The sequence below is a fragment of the Erythrolamprus reginae genome, chromosome 1 (genome assembly GCF_031021105.1).
Source record: "Erythrolamprus reginae isolate rEryReg1 chromosome 1, rEryReg1.hap1, whole genome shotgun sequence".
Lineage (NCBI taxonomy): Eukaryota > Metazoa > Chordata > Lepidosauria > Squamata > Dipsadidae > Erythrolamprus > Erythrolamprus reginae.
Window position 1 is genome coordinate 320472052 of NC_091950.1, and position 24090 is coordinate 320496141.

General features: G+C 42.4%; 1 protein-coding gene across 1 annotated transcript in view; it reads left to right on the plus strand.

Annotated features, from left to right (window-relative positions):
- Positions 1-557: 557 nt before the first annotated feature.
- The window catches only part of SASH1 (SAM and SH3 domain containing 1), a 171718-nt gene continuing 148185 nt past the window's right edge, over positions 558-24090 (plus strand). Inside the window, exon 1 of the mRNA XM_070733679.1 lies at positions 558-2074. Coding sequence (XP_070589780.1) covers positions 1949-2074 — 126 coding nt within the window. The 5' untranslated portion in view covers positions 558-1948. The remainder of the gene's footprint in view (positions 2075-24090) is intronic.

A 24090-nucleotide genomic window follows, 5' to 3' on the forward strand; every position in this document is an offset into this window, starting at 1 on the left:
TTTAGCAGAGTGATGGCGTTCGGGGGGAAAACTGTTCTTGTGTCTAGTTGTCTTGGTGTGCAGTGCTCTGTAGCAACATTTTCAGGACAGGAGTTGAAACAGTTTATGTTCAAGATGTGAGGAGTCAGAAAATATTTTCACAACCCTCTTTTTGACTCTTGCAATATATAAGTCCTCAATGGAAGGCAGGTTGGCAGCAATTGTTTTTTCTGCAGTTCTTAAGATATTAAGTATATTAAGATATTCCTGGTTCAGTGTTCAGTGCCTGTGAATGCAAGAAATAAGGGGTCAGGTCTAATTCTGCAGTTTGGAAGCATCTGAATTCCTTTTAACACTACAGGAAACTTGCATATATATTTTTTTGTCTGCGCTCGGTGCAAATGGATTCTTTCCAAAGCGTCAAAAGGTTTTCCTAAGGCAGGAGCAAAGGCTCTGCTGCCAGCTGTGCTTGGATGCTGAAACGTGAAAGAGCCCAGAGACATCCTGTGCCAGTGCTGAAGGCGAGAAGGGGAACATAGACAAAAGCGTCAAAGGGCTCCCAAGTTTCTAAAAGCTCGCATTCACAGGCGAGAAAGGCAGCCTAGGCAAACTTAGATAAGAAGCTTCCTGGAAAGCAAAGCGAAAGGTGGATTTGTGTGTGTGTGTGTGTGTTTGTTCTTTTGCAGGTCTGCAACCTTGGAAGGTTGGCTTCTTGACTTAATAACCATTTAGCTCTCTGGTGAATATAATATAGAATATATCTATGCCTATGTATCTATATATACTTATATCTATATCTATCTATTGATCGATAGATTGATCGATAGATAGATAGATAGATAGATAGTTCTACGTATCTTTACATCTATATCTTTATCTATCTATCTATCTATCTCTATTTATTTATTTTATTTATTTATTTGTCATGCAAATATAGTATTGTATTGTAGTATGTTTAACATAATATACGTATAAAGTAGAGATAGAAAAGATAAAAAGACATTAGGACAGGAACGGTAGGCACAAAGGTGCACTCATGCACGCCCCTTACTCCCCTTCTTAATCTATCTATCTATCTGTCTATCTGTCTATCTATCTATCTATCTATCTATCTATCATCTATCTATCTATCTATCTATCTATCTATCTATCTATCTATCTATCTGTATGTCTTTGGAGCATATGCTCTCGGTGTACATAAACGAAAAATCTTGACATTTGTCAAGAAGTCAAGTTGACGATAGTTTGGGCTTGGAACCTCGGACAAACGGAGCCTTCAGCGGCTCTGCGCTTTCCTCAGGATATTTTGTTCGTCCTTCTGGGGCTCATTGCCATGCAAAGGGGCTGAGACATCAGAGCACCTTTTGTTGCTCAAAGCTTTCTCTCAGAGAGAGAGAGAGAGCCCGGACTACCAGTCATGTGGAGGTTGGGAGAGTCCATGTCGGGAAAAAGGGTAGAGAAAAACAAGAGTTACCTTGCGGACCACTTGAAACCCAACGACCCCTAGCCGCTTCCCACTTTCAACCTGCGCTACCTGGCTACGCTCGTCGCCGAAAGAAAAGAAGGGACCCCCGGTTGCTGTCGTTTTCCCCCTCAGAGTGGAGTTTTTCCTCGATACCCCCCTCCTGAGAAAAAGAAGGTGGTTCGCGCCTCACTCGGCTCTGCCACCCTGTTGCTTGGCCGCGGCAAGTAGGCAAAAAAGTTTCGTGCGGGACGGGGAGGCGTTCTCTGCGGTACGCCAAGGAGAGCTCCAGAGTCCGAGTGCGGCGGCGTTTCCCAAAAGGGTCTCCCCCTTTGCCCGGCGGGAAAGGAGAGAGAGCCAGGCAAGGACGCGGCGGCATGTTGGAGAGCCCGGCCAGAAAGATACCGGCTGAGAAGGCTGGGGAAGCGGCCAGGCGAGAGGTTTGAGGCTGCCTCGGCCGGCGCCAGGCTTCCCCTCGCGCGCGTTTGACTGAGAGGCGGCGGGGCGATGGAGGAGGAAGAAGAACGAGCCTCGGCTTCCCAGGAGTCCCAGGAGGGCGCCAGCGGCGGGAGCACCAGAGGCAGCATCCCCGAAAGTTTCTCCAGGCTCTGGACGGACGTCATGGGGATCTTGGTGAGCGGCTGCTCTACGGAGACGGGAAAGGTGACCGGGATGGGGCGCTTTGGGGGGGGGGGGGTGTTGGCACCCTCTTTCGAAAAATAGGTCGGTCCAAAAAAGTGGCGGAATGGGGGTGTTTTGTGCTTCTGGATCGGGCGCACTGGAGAGTGGGGGGCGGGGGGAGAAGAGAATTGTTTAACCTGAAGCGGCACCTCTCTCGCTTTTTGCGCGCCGGTGCTGCTTCTATGGCCATCCTGATCCTCGTTCGGCTTGCGCAACCCGCCCGGGAAGGTGTCGGGCGGGGTAGGAAATCCTGACGGTGTTGTTTTGTTTTGTTTTGGCTTATAGAATCCTCCCCCCCCCTTTTTTTTTCTTGCGCTGCAGGGGAAGGGTCGGGGGTTTTTTTGGGGGGGGGGGACAAATGTATGGGATTGAATGCGCGCAGGTTTCAACTTTGCGCCAGCGTTAAAGAAAAAGAAAAATGTATGTCGGGATGGGGTGTATGTATGTAAAAGTGTATGCATGTAAAAGTATATGTATGTATCCATGTAAAGGTGTATGGGTGTATGTAAAAGTGTATGTATGTAAGTGTATGCATGTGTGTAAAAGTGTATGTAAAAGTGTATGTATATATGTAAAAGTATGTACTGTATATAAAAGTGTTTGTGTATGTAAAAGTGTATGTATGTAAAAGTGTGTCAGGATGGAGTGGGGTGGGAGTTTTCATAGAGCGATTCATCGGTGTATGTATGTATGTAAAAGTGTGTGTCAGGATGGGGTGGGGTAGGGGGTGTTCATAGAGCGATTCATCGGTGTTTGTATGTATGTATGTATGTATGTATGTATGTAAAAGTGTGTGTCAGGATGGGGTGGAGTAGGGGGTGTTCATAGAGTGATTCATTGGTGTATGTATGTATGTATGTAGGTAGGTAGGTATGTAAAAGTGTATTTATTTAAAAGTGTCTGTCAGCATGGGGTGGGGTTGGGGGGGTGTTCATAGAGTGATTCATCGGGTCTTCTTCGTAAAGCTCTTGATTACGGAGTACAGAGGGAAGCTCAACATGTTGCTTTCATGTTGCCGCCATCTCTTCCTCCCTCCCCTGAGGTTCAATAATTCAATAGCTGCTGCGGTGGATCTGAAATGTTCAGCTACGCTATGCATGCCCTGAATTTAATTAGTTTAAGCATTATAGCCACACCAGTTTGCAAAGTAGGGGGAGAGGTGACTGATGGAATGACTTCACTCTTCAACTTCTAACTGCTGAATGGCAAGCTAAAATCAGAGAATGGGGTTGTTGACTTTTGAACACAAATGAGATATTTTTGTTCTAAAGCCACAATCAGGTGTTCTTTTCTACACTGCGCCCATTGTTTATTTTTGTGGCCCCTCCACCATCACCACTCTGAATCATCAGCAAGGCTCCCTATGATTGGAAGCAACCAACCCCCAGTTTACTTATTTCAAAATATTTTAAACTCAATACAACCATCAGGAGTCAAGCCTGATTTGAGAGCACTTGATTTTGTTAAATTTGAAATTGTTCTTAAAAAACCTCAAACCATTTCTTTTTCAACCCCTTTCTTTCTTTTATTCTGAATTTCCTTAGGGAAATTTAAAAAAAGGGGGGGAGAGAGCATCAGCAACATTTTCATATATTAGAATTTGGCAATGGGATTTTAAAAATAAATAAATAATAATGTTGTTTGATATGTTTAAATATGCCCATGGCAGGAAAGGCAGCAAGAGAAGTAATAGCCTATAGGCTTATCACTTAAACTATGTGATGCTTGTTTAGAAATATCAATTAGTTGCAAAGTTTAATAACCTTAAAAGCTAATTTCAAAAGCCAATATGTATTAATTATGTTCTTCTCTTTCTCTTTCCTATGCTGAGTATATCAGTTTAATAGAAGTTTTGTTAACAGGCATATTTCCTTATCATTTGCTACTAGGAAAGTAGAAAGTGAAAGAAGGAAAGCTTTTAATATTACGCACATCCTTTTGGATATTATAGTGAGCACTAGATTGAAATTTGCTTGCTCCCACTCTCTTTAAAAAAAATTGAAGTAAGTTTAAGTTTAAGTTTAATCAGATTTGTATGCCGCCCCTCTCCGCAGACTCGGGGCGGCTCACAGCAATAACAATACAATGTAAAACAAATCTAATATTTAAGTTAATTTAAAAAACACCACAAATTAAAACCCATCATACATACTAGCGTACCATGCATAAATTTTATAAGCCTAGGGGGAGGGAACATGTCAATTCCCCCATGCCTGACGACAGAGGTGGGTTTTAAGGAGCTTACGAAAGGCTAGGAGGGTGGGGGCAACTCTGATATCTGGGGGGAGTTGGTTCCAAAGGGTCGGGGCCGCCACAGAGAAGGCTCTTCCCCTGGGTCCCGCCAATTGTAGAGTTTGCTAAGGGCTTCCTTCGAGTGTATTTTTGGCAATGCATTTCAATAATGCTTTGCATGTACAAATGTGTGACAAACTTTAAACTGGGTATATGGAGAAGGTGAATATATCAAATAAAGTCTGCCAATTTTGTAGTATGGTGAGATTGTGACCTATAGCTGGAAATTCAGATTGAAGAATCAGTGGTGTGGATGGTACTAATCTAGGGGTCATGATGAAGAAATAACTGAGTATCTAACCTGAATTTTTTTTACTTGAGAAATGAATGGATGCAGTAGCCTTCATCATGACCACATATGTAAGAGCTTCCAGGCTGACAAAAAGAACGCAGCAGCAGTCTCTCAGTTGTGATCCCCACTGATGTAACAGATGATTACATCTCTGTCTTCATAGGAGATGGCAAATAACCATATAGGAAGAATGATGGTGAACCTATGGCACAGGTGCCACAGGTGGTACGCGGAGCCATATCTGCTGGCATGCAAGCTGTTGCCATAGCTCAGCTCCAACATGCATGTGGGTGCCAGCCACCTGATTTTTGGAGCCTTTGGAGCCTGGAGAAGGTGAAACATGAGGTTACTGGGGCCACCAGAAGTTGAGAAACAGGCCTTTTCCAGCCTCCATGGGGGCTCTGGGGGGCAGGGAAAGCTTTCTTTTGGGTGTGGGCACTCACACATCCACAATAGCGCACGCACATGCTCTTCTCAGTCTGAGGACTCTGCCAGACGTTGTATGACATGGCAAGGCCTATCCTTCAAAATTGAGAGAACTAACACTCAATTTTGGGAAGAGGCATTCAGGTAGGGGTGTCAAACTCAAGGCCAGTGTGCTGGATCCAGTCCTCGGGGTGCTTAAAACTAATCTGCAGGGCCATCCTAGAATTATCAAAGGACCGGCCCCATGCACCCCGTTTTATCCAGCGAAGTATTGCAGGAAGCTGCACCCCATGTCCTGTCCAGCAAAGTGCTGCAGTAAGTGTCCATCCCGTTTTCCCCTCTTCCTCCCTCACCGCCAGCCCACAGAGAACTACAATGCTGATCTGGCCCTCAAAGAAATCCAGTTTGACCCCCCTCCATTAAGGGATTAAATGAGCCTTCAACTCTGCAAGGTTTAAGGCACTGTTTCCCAACCTTGGCAACTTGAAGATATCTGGACTTCAACTCCCAGAAGTCCCCAGCCAGCATTCGCTGGCTGGGGAATTCTGGGAGTTGAAGTCCAAATATCTTCACGTTGCCAAGGTTGGGAAACACTGGTTTAAGGCAATCATTTTGCCACCCAAAGACCCCAACCCCCTGAAAAAGCGAACGAAAAGGATGTTGCTCAGAGCCCACAAAAGGGGGTACTTGTGTGTCACATGTATCCCTGCAGTCATGACATCTAGTCTGATGTACCATTAATATCTAGAAACCAAAATTTCCCTTGTCTAATGTAAACAAGTCAATTGTTGGTAGTAGAATGTTGGCATTATTTGAGCAAATCAGTATTTCAGACATCAAAAACAATAATTTATTTCATAGGCAGACTGGATAGTTTCCATGGACTTGTATATATTTAATTGTGTCTGAAAACATTCAGAAATAGCCAAAGCAGGGATATTGTTAACATTAAATTGCTGTACTCTTATTGATAGTGTCATTTTCTATTTCAGGAATTTTGCGACTCTGGACATTTATATGTAGATTATATGAATATGAAGGGGGGGGGGTGTCTTTATTTTTGAAGATAGAACATTTGAAAATAAAATGTTGGGATTTTTTTTTTCCAATGGCAATTTGGCCTGTTCAGCTTCCTTACAAGACAGAAGCCAGAGTAAACTGCACATATATTCTGGAGTTATAAAATGAGAATTTTAATTTTATATCTTGTGATATTAGCTAATAAGATTTTTGAAGCCATACATTTTTAAAAAAATCTTATCTCTACCACAAGTCACTGCCAGTAAAAATGGGTTGGGAACATTTCAGAAATCAGAGTTGCAGGGGGGAAATGGTTATACTATTGTTTTTTTAAAGGAAATGATATCATGCTTTCACTCCGATCTGAATAATGTGTTCCTGCCTTGAAACATTTATTACCAGAATAATTCACTGCCCATATACTTTATTTACTAATTTCCTTGGAATTTCATAAGAGTAAATTTGTCTCATGATATGTTTCTCAATCTTTTTTATTTAAATAAAATCCTACTAAACTGGATTGTTAGTGGGTCAGATTCTGCCACAACTGGCTTTTCTTCTTTCTAATAATTCTTTTTGTTGTGTAATAATAATAATTGGTTAATTATTCCATTGTGCTGATGAAAGAAGAACCGTATCCAACTAACATCATATTTATGATGTGCGCCTATCAGAGCTTGATTAGAAAAATTGCTCTGATGCCACTCCTACAACAACTAACAAATACTTCAGGAAATAATTGTATTTGCTGAACTGGAAATGACTATCCTGCCATGTTACTTGTTCTTTCTAATTAACTTCAGGAAACATTTCTAAACTATTCACTGCACTGCAATCTTAGCATGTAAGAGTGGCTTTCCCAGTTCTTAATTAGGGCAACAGTATTCATTAGGTTCCAAACCCCTTTCTCCATAGTGTTACACTAATTAGAGTTTGGAGTTATGCGTGTATATGTCCACACGTCCACAATATAAAGTAGGCAGCTACTTTGTTTTATAACACTGCAACTTTTTTGCACTAATGACGAAAATTTTATTTTGTCCACAATCTCAGAAATGTACATTTTATAGAAGTATTTAGAAGACCATTATTACGTTAAATGAAGTATTTCAAATAATAAATAATTCAACAAAACTATCAAATATATCTCATAATCATTGTACCGAAATTAATAGGTATTCAATTCATGTATTATAAATTGAAAATATTCAGGTTATTTTGCACACTTGCAATTATAAATGAAAAGACACGTTATTGGGGGGGGGGGGATAATGTCTGGTTTAATTAAAATTATGAAATTTTTAATTTTAAAAAATCATTAACTATTAAGTAATGTAACAGAATTCCATAAAATATGGAGGTACAATGATACCTTGTCTTACGAACTTGATTGGTTCCAGGACGAGGTTCGTAAGGTGAAAAGTTTGTAAGACGAAACAATATAAGAATCAATGGAAAAGCGATTAATGCGTGCAAGCCCAAAAAACCCTCCTTTTCTTAAACACTGGAACAGGATCAAACCAGAAGTACTAGGCATAAAGAAAGACCCTTTAACTGTTAAATATAAATTTGCCAAACCTTCATTATTTAAAAAAAAAATTAAATATATTTGAATGAGCATCTGTAAATACATAATTTTTAAATAATCTGCAAATTTTATATTTTTCTAAATTTTATTTTAAAATTTAAATTCTGTATTGGATATATTATTTTATGTTGCAGATATATTAACCAATGAAAAGTACATTTAAATACATGTTGATGATTGCTGACAATATTTAACCGCAAATCATCAGTATAAAGATGAATAGCATCAGTTTACCATTTCATTCAAAACTTTAGTCTTGCTAATCAAACTGTCTGTTTCAATTAACAGAATATTTCAGTAACGGAAAGTTAAACATGCAGCTATATATCAGAGACACTGTAGGTTCTGTTCAGACTATCACAATAAAGCAAATATCACAATAAAGCTAGTTATCAATATTTCTGTTTGCTATTACTTATAACATTTCTATTTACAGTGATCCCTCGATTTTCACAGGGGTTACGTTCCAAGACCGCCCGCGAAAATTGATTTTCCGCGATATAGCGGCAGGGAAGTAAAAACACCATTTTTGGCTATGGACAGCCAAAAACTACCCCCACGCACCCTTTTTCAAGGCAGCACAAGGAGCCGGGCTTGAAATTAGGGCAGGGAGCGACGAAAGTGCAGAAGCCGACAAAGATTGCTTTGAATGTCGGCAGCCCCCGCCCGCCCGCCGTTCACCGTTCGCCCGCCCGCCCGCCATTCGCCCGGCCACCCGCCGTTTGCCCGCCCGCCCGCCGCTCGAGAGCAAGAGGGGGAGAGATAGAGAAAGAGAGAGAAAGAAAGAGATGAGAGAGGGAGGAAGAGAGTGTGAGAGAGGAAGAAGCAAGATAGAGAAAGAGAGAAAGAAAGATGAGAAAGGAAGGAAGAGAGTGAGAGAGAGGAAGGAAGAGAGAGAGAAGAGTGGAAGGAAGAGAGAGAGAAATGATAGAAAAAAGGGGAGAAAAAAAGAGAAATGAGAAAATGATTGAAGCAGAGAATGACAGGAAAGAAAGAGAAAGAGACAGAGAAGTGACTCTTGGTGATGACGTATGACGTCATCGGGTGGGAAAAACCATGGTACTGTATAGCAAAAAAAACATGGAGTATTTTTTAATTAATATTTTTTGAAAAACCGTGGTATAGCGTTTCGCGAAGTTTGAAGCTGCGAAAATCGAGGGATCACTGTATACATATACTGTAATTTCTTTAAGTGTGAAAAAGTATTATGTCTAAAAAGCAATGTATGTACCTCAGTTAAAAACACTTTATTGCTAAAAATGCTATTCATCTTCTGAGCATGAAGCGAGTGCTGGTGGAGGGTCTTGTAAAAGATACAATAACTGTGAAGTGCAATAAAACACACTATGCCTGTACATCTCTCTTCACATATTGTATGGATGCATATTTAATATTTAAGTGCACTTGTTTACAGAATCAAAGTAAGAATCAAGTGAGTACAGCAGGTGCAAACATTTGAATGCTCAGTCAGCACTTTGCAGTACTTCCTTTGTCAGAAACAACAGCTCCGACTGGTTCCTAGAGTTGGCCAAGACTTTATTTTGTTTTTGGAATTTTCACTGTCTTCCTTGCAAAAATCTCTTTCACTTCTGGAGGTTGGAGTTCTCTCCACCAATTTTCAATAATAAACATATGCAAGGAATGTGAAGGGCATTCTAAAATATTTCCTTTCTGTAGTTCTTTATGGCTGATTCCAAAGTACACTTCTAATCATTGTCATGTTGAAAAATATTAGTCATTTCTCAGCATCAGTTTCTTTCCTGATGATATTAGCTTATAGGAGGTGTTAATTGAAACCATCCATCCTTCCCCCTATATCAATGATGATGAACATTTGTTGGTTCATATGCCAAAAAGGTGAGTGCATGTGTACCATGCCCTTCCCCTGCACATGTGCACAACTTTTGCATATGTGCACTCTGGCCAGAGTGCACAAACGTGCTGGAGCTGACATAGGACAATGCCTCCTGTCCCCTCCTATATGGCTCCTCATGCTACCTTGGCATGCGTGCCATAGCTTCACCCTCATAGCCATATACAATATTTGCTGGGTTACTGGTTGCTATAGACTTATTAGAGGAAGCATTAGGTTACTGGTTGCTATAGGCCTATTAGAGGAAGCATTAGGCTTTCATGGTTGGCAAGGTGTCCTTAACTCCAGATATGTCTTATGCAATTGTGACTAAATAGTTTAGTTTTTGTTTCATCATTCCAACATTTTGGTTCCTCAAATTTAAGTTTCATCTAATCTTCCTTTTGCACATTTAGATTGTTATTTTTGTTGGAAGTTGGAAACTATGGTTGTATAAACATTGATGTCAGCCTATAGACAACTATTCCAATATCACCTAAAATTCCCAGCAAGTTGTTTTACAGTGAAGTGTGGGTTCTACTCTATAGATATATAAGTAGATAATTTTGTTGATGGGAATCCAGAGATATTTCTTTTCCCACGCAGGTAGGTAGTCTTCAATTTGTGAGCCCAGTTGAGTCCAAAATTTATGTGGCTAAGCGAGATAATTGTTAAGTGAGTTTTGCTCCATTTTCCAACCTTTCTTGTCACAGTTGTTGAGTGAATCACTGTAGACGTTAAGTAAGTAATATAACTTACTTAACGTCTACAGTGAATTTGGCTTCCCCAATGATTTTGTTTGCCAGAAGGACTTAAATGTAATCTCGGGTCACTGCAGCTATGACTCATTTGTTAAATGTCTGAATTTAGATCATGTGCCCATGGGGATAATGCAACAATTGCAAATGTGGAAAAACTGTCATAAATCACTTTTTTTATTGTCCTTGTAACTTCGAAGGTCACTAAATGAACTGGTGTTAGTCAAAGACTGTCTTTATGTGATGGCAAACCTATGGCATGGGTGCCACAGGTGGCACGTGGAGCCATATCTGCTGGCATGTGAGCCATTGCCTTAGCTCAGCTCCAACATGCATCTGTGTGCCGGCCAGCTGATTTTTGACTCGCACAAAGGCCCTGAGTGGGCATTTGTGGCTTTCAGATAGCTTCTGGGGGATGGGAGAAGGCATTTTTACCCTCCCCCAGCTCCAGGGAAACCTTTGGAGCCTGGGGAGGGCATAATACGAGGAAAAAAAGGTTCGTCATCACTGTTCTAGATACTAACTTGATTTCATCAGTTTCAGGTTATGTGTGCTTTTTAACAATCTTTCCCAAAGTTGAAGGTACTAGTTGGAAATCTAGCTGGAAGTGTTTAGATATTTGTACTGGTCATTTTAAATAACTTTCCCTGGCTTTGGAAAAGTAAGTTATCTTTATTTTCTACTGTTCAAACAGCTGCTTAGAGGATCCTGTGGTATTATTGAATTATAGCCCAAGAGAAGTTAGAGGAGAGAGATTCAACTACAGAACTGTCTCCTAATTAATTGCAAACCTAATGATACAGTTGTCTATTTTTATGCATTATTAACAACTTTGCAGTTTAAAAAAAAGCTAACCCTAAACCCACTGACATTAATATTCTTATTTTGAAATAGTTAAATACTGCACATAAAGAGCCCATCCAACTTTGTAGAAAGATGTTGTATTTTGTTGACTACTCTTCATTTTGACAGTTGACCAGGGTTGCCCACACTTATACACAGTACAGTGATCCCCCGTTTATTGCGTCCCCAACCATTGCGAACAGGGTACTTCGCTATTTTTCAACCCGGAAGTAAACAACACCATCTGCGCATGCGTGCCATTTTCTTTCTATGGCCACGCATGCGTAGATGGTGGAGTTTGCCGGGCAGATCAGCTGCTGGGCGGCTTCCCTGGGTCTTCCCCCTCTTGCCGGGGTTTCCCCTTTGCGTGGGCGGCGGGGAAACCCCAGCGCCGCTTCCCAGCTGAGTGGCGCGAGCAACGGCGTGGGCGGGCGAAGGGCGGGCGGTGGGCGCTCGGACAAGCGGCGGCCGCACCAGCAGCAGCGAGGAGCCAAACATCCGTGTTTCCCCTTTCTGTGGGCAGCGGGTTTCTTCGGCTCCTCGCTGGTCCCCAATTCCGCCAACATCAGGCTCTCCACACGCCCTTTCGCCGTAACACGAGAGCCTTCCGAAAACTCTTTCCGAGCGCCTCAGAGCAGCACCCCCACCCCTCTTTGATTCCCTCAACCCGCCCGGCCCCTCGCTCCCCTTTTCCACACGCGCCACCCAAGAAACGGTTCATCCCGTCTGGGCTTCCCCCCCTCCTCTTGCTCGCTCGCGCTCTCGTTTCCTCTTCCCGCCGCCGCATTCGGAGCCCGAGAGGGGGAAAGAGAAGAATGGAGAGAGCCGCGCGCCGGAGACTGCCCCCGCTCCCGCCTCAACAGCAGCCACGGGAGGGGAGTTGCTGCAGCTGCCCCCAGACTTTCCACCAAGCCCAATACCGCCAGCCCACATGCCCGCCTCTCCCCGCGGCTGAGGAGGAGCGAGAGGAGCAGCAAAGTCCCACGCAAGTGCATCTTCTCCAGGCGGGGGCAAGAGCGGCGGGGCGAGTCCGCAGGAAAAAAGCCGCGGGCGACCGAGCGGATCCTGCCGTTTGGGGCACTCGGCGGGCAGGGGCATGAAGGATCTCTCCGCCGGCCTCGGGAGCGCGTGGGAGGGTGGCGAGCCTAGGAAGACGAGGCGACGCCGGCCGCTGTCGAGGTAGAGGAGGAAGCGGATTGGCGCTCCGTCCCGCCAGGGTTCCTCTCCATGAGGGCGTCCGCCGAGCTGCCCGAGCTGCCCGTCTTCAATTCACCATCTCACCCGGGCTCCCGATCCTGCTGGGCGGCGGGGAGACTCGGCGGGGAGCGTGCGCGTCCGGGACCCAGAGCGCCCTTGTGGCCGCCCATTCATGCCGCTCCGTCGCTCGCCATGCTGGCTTCCCCTCAGGAGACGCGCCTGAGTGGCCTTTTTGCAGTTCCTCTCTGTTCCTCTCAAGAGTTCTTGCGGGGGAAAAGCCGCTAGCCGGCTTTCGGAGCTCCTCCGCCGTCACCCGGCTTCTGGCAGAAGCCTTCTCTCTTTTTTTTCGTGTGCTTGGCGAGGAAAAGCAGCAAGAAAAAAAAGAGAGAAGGCTTCTACCAGAAGCCGGGTGACGCCGGAGGAGCTCCGAAAGCCGGCTAGCGGCTTTTCCCCCGCAAGAACTCCTGAGAGGAACAGCAAAAAGGCCACTCAGGTGCGTCTCCTGAGGGGAAGCCAGCGACGGAGCGGCATGAATGGGCGGCCACAAGGGCGCTCTGGGTCCCGGACGCGCGCGCTCCCCGCCGAGTCTCCCTGCCGCCCAGCAGGATCGGGAGCCCGGGTGAGACGGTGAATTGAAGACGGGCAGCTCGGCGGACGCCCTCATGGAGAGGAACCCTGGCGGGGCGGAGCGCCGATCCGCTTCCTCCTCTACCTCGACGGCAGTCGGCGTCGCCTCGTCTTCCTAGGCTCGCCACCCTCCCACGCGCTCCCGAGGCCAGCGGGGAGATCCTTCATGCCCCTGCCCGTCGAGTGCCGCAAACGGCAGGATCCGCTCGGTCGCCCGCGGCTTTTTTCCTGCGGACTCGCCCCGCCGCTCTTGCCCCCGCCTGGAGAAGATGCACTTGCGCGGGACTTTGTTGCTCCTCTCGCTCCTCCTCAGCAGCGGTGGCATGAGCGGCGGCGGCACGAGCGGCGGCGGCACGAGCGGCGGCCGGACGAGTGGCGGCAGCACGAGCAGCGGCGGCACGAGCGGTGGCCGGACAAGCGGCGGCGGCACCAGCGGCGGCCGGACAAGCGGCGGGCGGGCAGGCGGCTCCTCAGCTGTTGGGCGGGGGTCTTCCCAGGTGCGGAAGTAAAAAACATCTGCACATGGGCCATGGAAAAAAAAGGGCGCACATGCGTAGATGGTGTTTTTACTTCCGCACCACTATATTGCGAAAAACCGATCATTGCGAGGGGTCCTGGAACGGAACCCTCGCAATGATCGGGGGATCACTGTATAGGAATTGTAAGCTAGTCAGCAGTTACCGTGTTTCCCTGTCTTATATTTTTTGAACCCTGAAATAAGTGCTTGGCCTTATTGCCATGCACTCAAAAGTCCAACTGAGCTTATCAGGGGATGTCTTATTTTGGGGGAACAGAGTAGTTAATTGGAACAGCATAAAAACTAAATAATTAGGCATGTGCACACCTTTAGTATATATGAACCTGAAACAGCATTATTGATATAAATGAAATGGCATGTGTATCATTTCATAATTTTTAAGAATAAGATTGACATTTTTGCCTGAAAAGACCAACATTGCTTTTTTGTCAGAATCAACTTTTTTATGGATGTTCATGGCAGATGGCAGTTGTTGTTGGGGTTTTTTAAATTAATAGCACAAGGGTATTCTCAGAATAATTAACATTTGTATCAATTAAGCTACCATTTCTTTACCTTTGAATCCAAGACTGAATGCCTTGGAATAAAAGTAAAGCCACAAACCTTGCAAACCATTACTTCGCTGTACTTGAACAATAAGTAAACAATAAGTAGGCCACCAGAGAAAGTCATTTGATCAGAAAGCTTTATGTTTGTGAACATTAAAGCTGCCAAGGCCAAACAAAAAACAAGAGACCAGATAGAGCATTCTCAAAATATGATGCAGGTGCCCTTATCCAAGGCTGATAAAAGTCTAGCAAGACGTTGGTGACCACATAAAAGTGGGAGTGAGAAAGGGAGAGTCCAAACTTTAGAGCTGTTACGTTAGAGTAGGCTGGATTGCAAGATTCTTCAGTGCTGATAGTTAACATTATTTTGGCTACTTGTATCTATAATAAAAACACATTGTCTATCTGAGCCCTCCCTTGACTTACTTGCTGCTAGCTCCTGAGTGCTGGTTGAGTTTCTAGAATGGAGTTTATTTTCTTATATCTTTGAATTAGAGTTTAAGTGTAAAATCTTTTTTTTTTTTTGCAATCAGATCCTGGGAAATGGCCAGTATTATCTCTTTAAATTTGGAGATCCTTATCATTAAAGTTAATGATTGCTTAACATACTTTTTGTTGGCTACTTCCTCCTGGCTTTTCCACAAAAGTGTGGTTTTTAATAGGGAAAATTTACACAAATATTTTGGCATTCTATACATAGGTGGCAAGATTTTGAGTTCCCTTTTACTTTTAAACTCCTTTTATTCCTAAGAGGTCATTCTTGGGAATCAGGGATGGAGGCTCTGGATGGGTTTCACCTGTTTTTTCTTCACTTCAGATCTTACATCATTTTCACTTTTGTTTCTTAGTACTGTGTACAGATTGCATCTACTTCTGTTCATCCAGCTTTACATTTAGATGCTTGACTGATCATCTGAGGTGAACCAAACAAGTTTACAAATACAGAACTTAAACTTTGGTCATTTTGGTCATTGAGCAATAAAAATACATTTTATAAAACAAACAAAATGATACTCTGACATCATAAACTGTTGGCAACCTTATACAGGTGAGACATACATACTGTATAGCAATTTTTTCCTGCTTTTAGAGAAATAAATTGCCAACAGTTACTCCGTGCAGCTCAGCATGCAGTCATGCTGACCACAGAAGTGTCTTCTGTGGTCAGCATGACTACCTTGGCTAAGAAACAAAGATGAGCACTGTCCCCAGAGTCAGACACAACTGGAGAGAGGAACCTTTTAACTTTTTAAAATCATGAATCCTAGGATAATTCTTTTGTTTTGTTTTAAACACTGTATCATTTATTGGTCAATGATCAAAATATAGTTTGTGTTTGGGTCAGCCTTGCAGGTACATACATACATTCAGAGGTGGTATTCTGCCAGTTCATAAGAACATAAGAAGAGCCAAGCTGAATCAGGCCAAAGCCCATCGAGTCCAGCATTCTGTGTCACACAGTGGCCCACCAATTATACCTGGGGATCTTGAGCAGAAAGAGAAGGCAAGACCCTCCCTTTCCCTTGACCCCCAACAAATGGTACCCAAGGGAATCCTGCCTTCCTCAACCAACATAGAGGCAGCTCAGGTGGACCAGTAGCGCCAACCTGCCTAGATGTAATTCTGTCCTATTTAGACACAATTTCGTGGCTGGGTGCATGCACGCATGCTCACATTTGTGAACCGGTAGGGAAGGTAAGTGAATACCACCCTTGAATATTGCCACTTATTTTTCCCCACTTATTTTTTTCAAAAACTGAAGCTAGAAAGGAGAGAAGCGTTTTTATGACCTCCTCTGTAACACTTATTTTCAAGGCTCTTCTAATCTCATTGTAGAGATAGGCAACAGAATGAGATAACCTTTGATCACAGGGGTTTCCTTTAGACTCATATTGCATAATAAAAATGTCTTCATCAAATACCTCTCTTGTCACTTAGGTTTAACAATCTCAAAATCTTTGATAACATTTTTTTTTATGTTTTCCAATTGCCTCCTTCCCCCAAAAGCTGACTATGGGATAGGCTATGTACTGAGCTGCAGTTTTTTTTTTTTAAAGAACAAAATAATAGTTCTTTCAATTAGTTTTGTTAAAAAGAATCACTGTATGGAGAACATATGGCTTAAAATATTATTCACACATAAATGTTAGAACTATAATCTGGTTGCTATAAATTTTATGGAAAAAATAACATTCCAGATATTAAATATCAACATTAAATATAAAGGATTATTATTTGTTAATTCTACAGAATGGTAAAATTCTGTCAAGGAAGGACAAAAAATTAGCTTCTTTGTGCAACAGTGCCAACAAAAAGCAACTACACTTGCAAAGGCACATACCTACTCTGCTTTTACTTCACTGCTCTAACATTACCCAGCAACATTGTGGAAACCTTAATAATTTCTTTCTCTTGTTTCTGTGTTGATGAACTTACCTATGTAGAAACCTGCTGCCAGAATAATTAAGCTGCATTGCTACCCACTGTTACCACGTCTAACTATTTTCAAGTTTCTTTTGTACTGAACAGCTTGAAAGCAGAAAGTGCCACTTGAAATTAAGTTGATATCTGGTAGCACTAATGTCTCCTAAAAAGCAGAATTACATAAAGTCTCTCTCTGCTAAGACCTTTCCACTATGTCTTCTCTCAGCTCAACATATCAACTAATTCTTGCATACTACTAACCATAGACGTATAATGCATTCAGACCACCTTCCCTTTTGCCAATTTTGTTATGCTAAAGCCCGATTCTACAGTTGTTGAAATTCATTTAACCAATAATCTGCATTCAGTACTCAATAACGACAAAGTAAAAACAGAATTTTAGAAATGTCTGTAAATTTATTAAAAAGAAAAAAAACCTGAGATACCACATTGACACAAATATTCAGACCCTTTGCAACAACACTTGAAATGTAGCTCAGATCACTGTTGATAGGTTTCTACACCTTAATTTGAGTCCACCTGTGGTAAATTAGATTGGACATGACTTGGAAAGGTGCATACCCTTCTCTTTAGAAGGCCTCACAGCTGACAATGCATACTGTACCAGAGAAAAAGCCATGTGGTCAAAGGAACTGCCTGCAGAGCTCAAAAACAGGATTATTGCAAGGCACAGATCTGGAAAAGGCTACAATAAAATTTCTACTGCACTGGAGTGGAACATAATTCTCAAATGGAAGACGTTTGGCACAACCAGGAGTCTTCCAAAAACTTGTCAAAGCAATCAGGGGAAAAGGGCCTTAGTAAGAGAGGTGACCAAGATGATGGTCACTCTGACTGAGTGTCAGGCTGAAGCCATCATGTGGATTCAGAGACTTTGGCCTGCCACAATAGTTTAGCATTAGGGGCATTGGGAGGGGCAGTGAGTGAGAGGGAAAATTACTAGACAAAACAAATTCCTTTCTTCAAGCCAAGGTCATATTTTGTTCTGCATCAACGAAAAGAAAAGAGGAAGTTGGTGTAATCCCTGCCATAGATTGGGACTTGTGGGGGTGTAGGATGAACCTTAACCTGAATGGGAACTGGGAAGACGTTAGTATCAGAATGGCAATGGGGTGACCAGTATGGCTTTGTTAATAAATTGAACCTTGAGTGGCAGAATTGGACTGGAACTTGATTTATTTCTCAGATGCTATTTGGGACGGTAACATACAATTCCGATAATCAAGGTTCAATTTATTAACAGAGCCATGCTGGTCACACCATCCTCCTTCCGATACTAACGTCTTCCTTATGTGTCCAATCACACTTGGCCAATAAAAAATTCTATTCTAATTCTATTCTATATGTAAACTTATTATTGTAAAGACATGAAATATATTATAATTTTATTCATAACTATATACCATTTATGAAATTTTAATTATACACATCTCTTGATTTAAATAAAAACTGCAACTATACTCAAAATTAATCATAGGTACTTTAGATGTGTTTCTCAATCTCAGCTCTGGAAGTTGAAATCCACACATTTTAAAAGTTGCTGAGGTTGAAAAAGGCTAAAGACTAATCAGCTTACATACTGTAGTGCTTGAGAGTTTTTTCCCTTGTAAATAAAACAAGTGAAAATGTTTATTCACACTAGTGAACTAATTTTAGGATCTGGGCTAAAGTATACATCTCAGAATTTATTTATTTTTTCCTTAGAGAAACAAGTTTTTTGGGGAGCCATTCTTGTAATAAAGCTGAAGTATCTAGATTCAGATCTTCACACTTTAAAGTATTTAATAAGGGTTTCAGCAAATAAGAATGAATGCCGTTTATGAAAAAGAGCATGCTTAACTGAAGAACAAAGAATAATGTTTGCTTCTTGTTGGAGAGATGGGATTTAGTATAACAGTGGAGTAAAGAAGCAAAAAGAGAATACTGCTCATTGATAAAGAAAGGATACTAAGAATTATATGTGCAGTATATATACTGTACATACAGGGAAAGAAAGAAATGTGTGAAAAATTGTAGGCATACAGCAGAAAGTGGAAAACTATGGCTATACAATTATTAATTTTATTTATTAATTGGATTTGTATGCCGCCCCTCTCCAAGGACAGATAGTGGCAGATAGTACTAAGGTTTGTATAGAATAAAAATGTCTTTAGTGATGTAATGTATTTTATAAATGTTCTAATAAACTAATCTTCCACTAATATCAATCCATTCTTGGAGACATCAAAACAAGCTCTATATTGCTATGCTTTCTGATAAAGGAATTGGGAATTCAAGATTTTTTAAAGATTCTCATTAGGCAGTGTTTAATGGAAGGAGAAGTCAGAAAATAGAAAGTTGGTGAGAGGAGGCAAGAGTGACTTGTGAATATCAGAGACAATTGTGGGAAGAAGCATGGACATGGGCATAATGATGCTACCTATAGCTATATAAAAGAGTGGCTAGGAAGTATTTGGTTCTTGTAGTTGTTGAATGTGATTTATAGATCTTAAGAGAAAGACTGGCTAGTAATCCTAAAATGGATTGAGCAGTTTTTGTCCTTCTGAAGGCTCATCTATTCCTGAATTAGGGTGAAGTCTATGGCGTTTTTGAGGATGGGATCAAGAAGAGACATAAAAAAAGGGAAGGCAGTTTTGGATCTATCATGCCAATATAGAAGGCATGGAAGGTATGCCAGAAGACTGATGAAACAAAGATCAAAGCTTTACTTGTCAGAGAATAAACAGATATCAAAGATCCAGGCCGGCATTTAATCTTTATGACCGAGAGAGATGGGAAATGTGTCACTAAGTTCTTTAAACCCTATTCTTAAATCTAGATAGGATTAGTATTTAGCAAAAAAAGAAGGGTGTGCGCATAGGTTGGATACACATGTATGTTAGCGTAATAGCTAAGATATGCTTAGAACTAACTTGCTCTGAAGCTACAGGTCAGAGAGCAGAAAAATGCTATCAGGAACTGAAAATGGTCACAAAAGTATGCAAAACAGTAAGACTTGAAGCTGGTAAATTGCTTGACTTTCTGATAAAGCTTGGCTAAAATTGTTTCTTGTTGCCTTTCAAGTGAATAAAAAGTAGGGGAAACTGGAAAACTCCGTGTCTGTTTCAAACAAATTTCATGCACCTTATGCATGTAACCAGGAGTGCATTCTAATTTACCTCACCGCCGGTTCGCTTCCTCCCGCGCCACATGGCTGCACGCACATTGCGCTCCACATGTGCATGCATGTACTTTGCACACAGTGCATGCACATTGCTGAAAATTTAAAAAAAAATTACCAAAAAAAAAGAGAGTCAGAAACAAGATGGCTGCGCATACAAATCTAATACATAATAATAATAATAATATGCAGTGCTGAAACTTGGCTTCTGCGCATGAAAAAATCAGCAAAAAAATCCTAAAATAAAATAAAATAAAAATTTAAAAAGATGGTGGTGTCCACAGACCGGCACCAACAGAACCTGCTCTGTGACATCACCAGTGGTTTGCTACTGATTCTATAGAACCAGTGTGAACCGCTGGGTGAGATCATCCAAGGGCATGGGGTGAGGTATCATCAATATGCCGATGATACCCAGTTATACATCTCCACCCCATGTCCAGTCAACAAAGCAGTGGAAGTGATGTGCCAGTGCCTGGAGGCTGTTGGGGCCTGGATGGGTGTCAACAAACTCAAACTCAACCCAGACAAGACAGAGTGGCTGTGGGTCTTGGCTCCCAAGGACAATTCCATCTGTCCATCCATTATCCTGGGGGGGGGAACTACTGACCCCCTTAGAGAGGGTCTGCAACTTGGGCGTCCTCCTCGATCCACAGCTGACATTGGAACATCATCTTTCAGCTGTGGCGAGGAGGGCGTTTGCCCAGGTTCACCTGGTGCACCAGTTGCGGCCCTATTTGGACAGGGAGTCATTGCTCACAGTCGCTCATGCCCTCATCACCTCGAGGTTCGATTACTGCAACGCTCTCTACATGGGGCTACCTTTGAAAAGTGTTCGGAAACTTCAGATCGTGCAGAACGCAACTGCGAGAGCCGTCGTGGGGCTTCCAATATTCGCCCATGTTTCTTCAACACTCCGTGGCTTGCATTGGCTGCCGATCAGTTTCCGGTCACAATTCAAAGTGTTGGTCATGACCTTTAAAGCCCTACATGGCATGGGACCAGATTACTTCCGGAACCGCCTGCTACTGCATGAATCCCAGCAACCGATAAGGTCCCACAGAGTTGGCCTTCTCCAGGTCCTGTCGACTAAACAATGTTGTTTGGCGGGCCCCAGGGGAAGAGCCTTCTCTGTGGCGGCCCTGGCCCTCTGGAACCAACTCCCCCCGGAGATCAGAACTGCCCCCACCCTCCCTGTCTTTCGTAAACTACTCAAGACTCATTTATGCCGCCAGGCATGGGGGAGTTAAGATATTCCTTCCCCCTAGGCCATTACAAGTTATGCATGGTATGTTTGTGTGTATGTTTGGTTTTATTATAAGGATTTTTAGTTGTTTTATTAATTGGATTTCTACATGCTGTTTTTATCATTGTTGTTAGCCGCCCCGAGTTTGCGGAGAGGGGCGGCATACAAATCCAATAAATAAATAAATAAATAAACTGGGAGGAATCCACTTCTGCATGTACATTCACTGTTGGGAAGAAGTAGAAGATCTGAAGAGGTTTACTGCAGGTCAAAGTGTTTCTGAGATTCATGTAATTTAATTTAATTTAATTGTCTGAATACTCTAGAAACAGCTGGATGTAAGATTTTGACAAGCCAGAATGACAGAAGTGTCTGATGAAAGAAAAGAATGATCTTAAAAAATACATTTCAGACCCTCCCAATAATGAAAAAAAATTACAGATGTCAAAAATATATTAAAACATATTTAACTTTGAACAAATTAGTTTTTAAAAGCTTGTACTTTAACGCAAAATATTTTTAGTACAATCAGGAACATGAACTATATTTCCAGAATATAATGCTTGGTCAAGATGTGAGTTTATATCTATTTGGCTTAATTTATTGGATTTGGAGTAGCTACTTTTATTTTGTTCTGATAGGATTATTGAGTAAATTTGGATACTTGTGGCACACTTTCATAGATTAAACATTATATTTTCATTGCAGGCATACAGTTGCTTTATAAATATCTCAAAATAAATGTTAAGAAGTGGGTACCATTAGAAAACAGGGCACTTGAATTTTGCTTGCGTACTAACCTTGAAAGATTAAGTATGCAGAAAAAATATAGAAGTCACATTTATAAGAATGCGCTTGTAATCCAGATTCCAAGCTCTTGAATACAGTTCAAAATGCTGGGTCTGAAATATTATCCCCTTGACATAAATGTAATTGTCCATGTCTGCATTCCAAAAATGAGCCCGTATTTGAGATCCTTGCATTTGTGATAATCTCTTCCACAGATTGAAGAATTAGTTCCATAAATAAACAATACAGATGTAATTGTAATAAGCATAATAAAAGAATCCACAGTAGGTCCCTCAGCTGTGCTGCAAGCTTCTTTTTTGCCTGCCTTTGCAATTTGAATGACAGATGTACATACCAGGGTGCTAGATTACTGGTTCAGCTGTCAGCCTGACCCATCTATTCAGGTTCAAAGCAGGCTTCCTGCTTTTACATTGACAATAAAAAACCACCTCCAGCCATCTTTCAACTTATATTAAACTAGGATCATTATGAAATTTGTTTAGATTACTACTAGAGTTGGAAGGGACCTTGTGGGTCATCTAGTCCAACCCCCTGCTCAAGCAGGAGTCCTTACACCATTTCAAACATATGGCTGTCCAATCTTAAGTGTTGGAGCTCTCACAACCTCTTCAGGCAACCTGTTCCACTGGTTGCTCACTCTCAATGTCAGAAAGTTTCTCCTTATTTCTAGGTTGAATCTCTTCTTGGTCAGTTTCCATCCATTGTTCCTTGTCTGGCCTTCTAGTAACTTGGAAAACAGTCTGATCCCCTTTTCCCTGTGGCAGCCCCCCAAGTATTGCAATACTGCTATCATGTCTCCCCTGGGCCTTCTTTTCACTAGACTAGTCATGACCAGTTCCTGCAACAGCTCTTTGTATGTTATAGTCTCCAGTTCCATAATCATCCTGGTTGCTCTCCTCCGCACTTTCTCTAGAGTTTCAATGCCTTTTTTGTAGTATGATGACCAAAACTGGATGCAGTACTCTAGGTGTGGTCTAACTAAGGCTTTATAGAGTGGAATTAGTACCTCCTTAGTAGTAGATTGTATCCCTCTATTAATGCAATTTAGGATTGCATTGGCCTTTTTGGCTGCACACTGCTGGCTCATGTTTAGCTAGTTGTCTACTAAGACTACAAGATCCCTCTTGCAGTCACTGCCATTGAGTGCAGTTTTGCCCAGTTTGTATGTATATTGCCTGAAATATATGAAAGCATATCTATTTACAGCTACTCTTTTAACCATATTCACATCCCATTTGAAGAGCTGTCCAGTGAACAGTGGTCTCAGTGCTTCCTCATTTCACCCCATGTCTAGTGCCAGACATTGCTGGTGTTCTGCTGCCAACTGGCTGCGGGAAGTTGGCTTTCTATTATGGACACAGACTAGAATAAAAATTCAAACATGAAAATAAAGCAAAGCAGAACAGAACAGTGGTGTATTACAATTAACGGTGAGTGTGCAAAGCCTGCCTAATTTTACAGACAGTAGCTGTTATTAACAGAATAACGGAGTTGGACCTTAGAGGTCTTCTAATTCAACTCCCTGATGTATTTACTCATGTTCAAAGTATTGGATCAGTACAATACAGTAACAGCAGTATATAAAAGAAATCAGAATTTGCCACATATTTTAAAAGGTAAGAAATTATAAAACCGGTCTGGAAATCTTATGATGGCAAACCTATGGCACACATGCCACAGGTGGCACGCGGAGCCATATCTGGCAGCATGGGAGCCATTGCCATACATCAACTCCAGCACACATACACATGCTGGCCAGATTTTTGGCTGGCCACACCCCCTCTCCCCCTAGGAGTCTCCACGCGGCCCATTTTGAGCTAATTAAAGGGCTCACACGGAGACTTTGGTAGGGCTGGGGAGGCCATTTCTGCTCTTCCCAGCTTCCTAGAAAGCCTTTGGAGCCTGCGGAGGGCAAAAAGCAGGCCTACTGGGTCCACAGGCCTTCTCACCAAAAGCAAGGGGAGCATGGTGGCTGTGCATACATCCATGGGGGTCACATTGAATTATGGGTGTGGGCACGCACATGCATAATGCCCCCACACTCCCCACTGTTTTGGCACACAATGGCAAAATAGAGCCAGGGTGGCGCAGCCATTGAAGATGACTGTAGATCTGTAGGTCAGCGGTTCAAATGTCATCACCGGCTCAAGGTTGACTCAGCCTTCCATCCTTCCAATGTGGGTAAAATGAGGACTTGGATTGTGGGGGCAATATGCTGGCTCTGTTAAAAAGTGCTATTGCTAACATGTTGTAAGCCGCCCTGAGTCTAAGGAGAAGGATGGCATAAAAAATTGAATAAATAAATAAAAAGGTTAGCCATCACTGT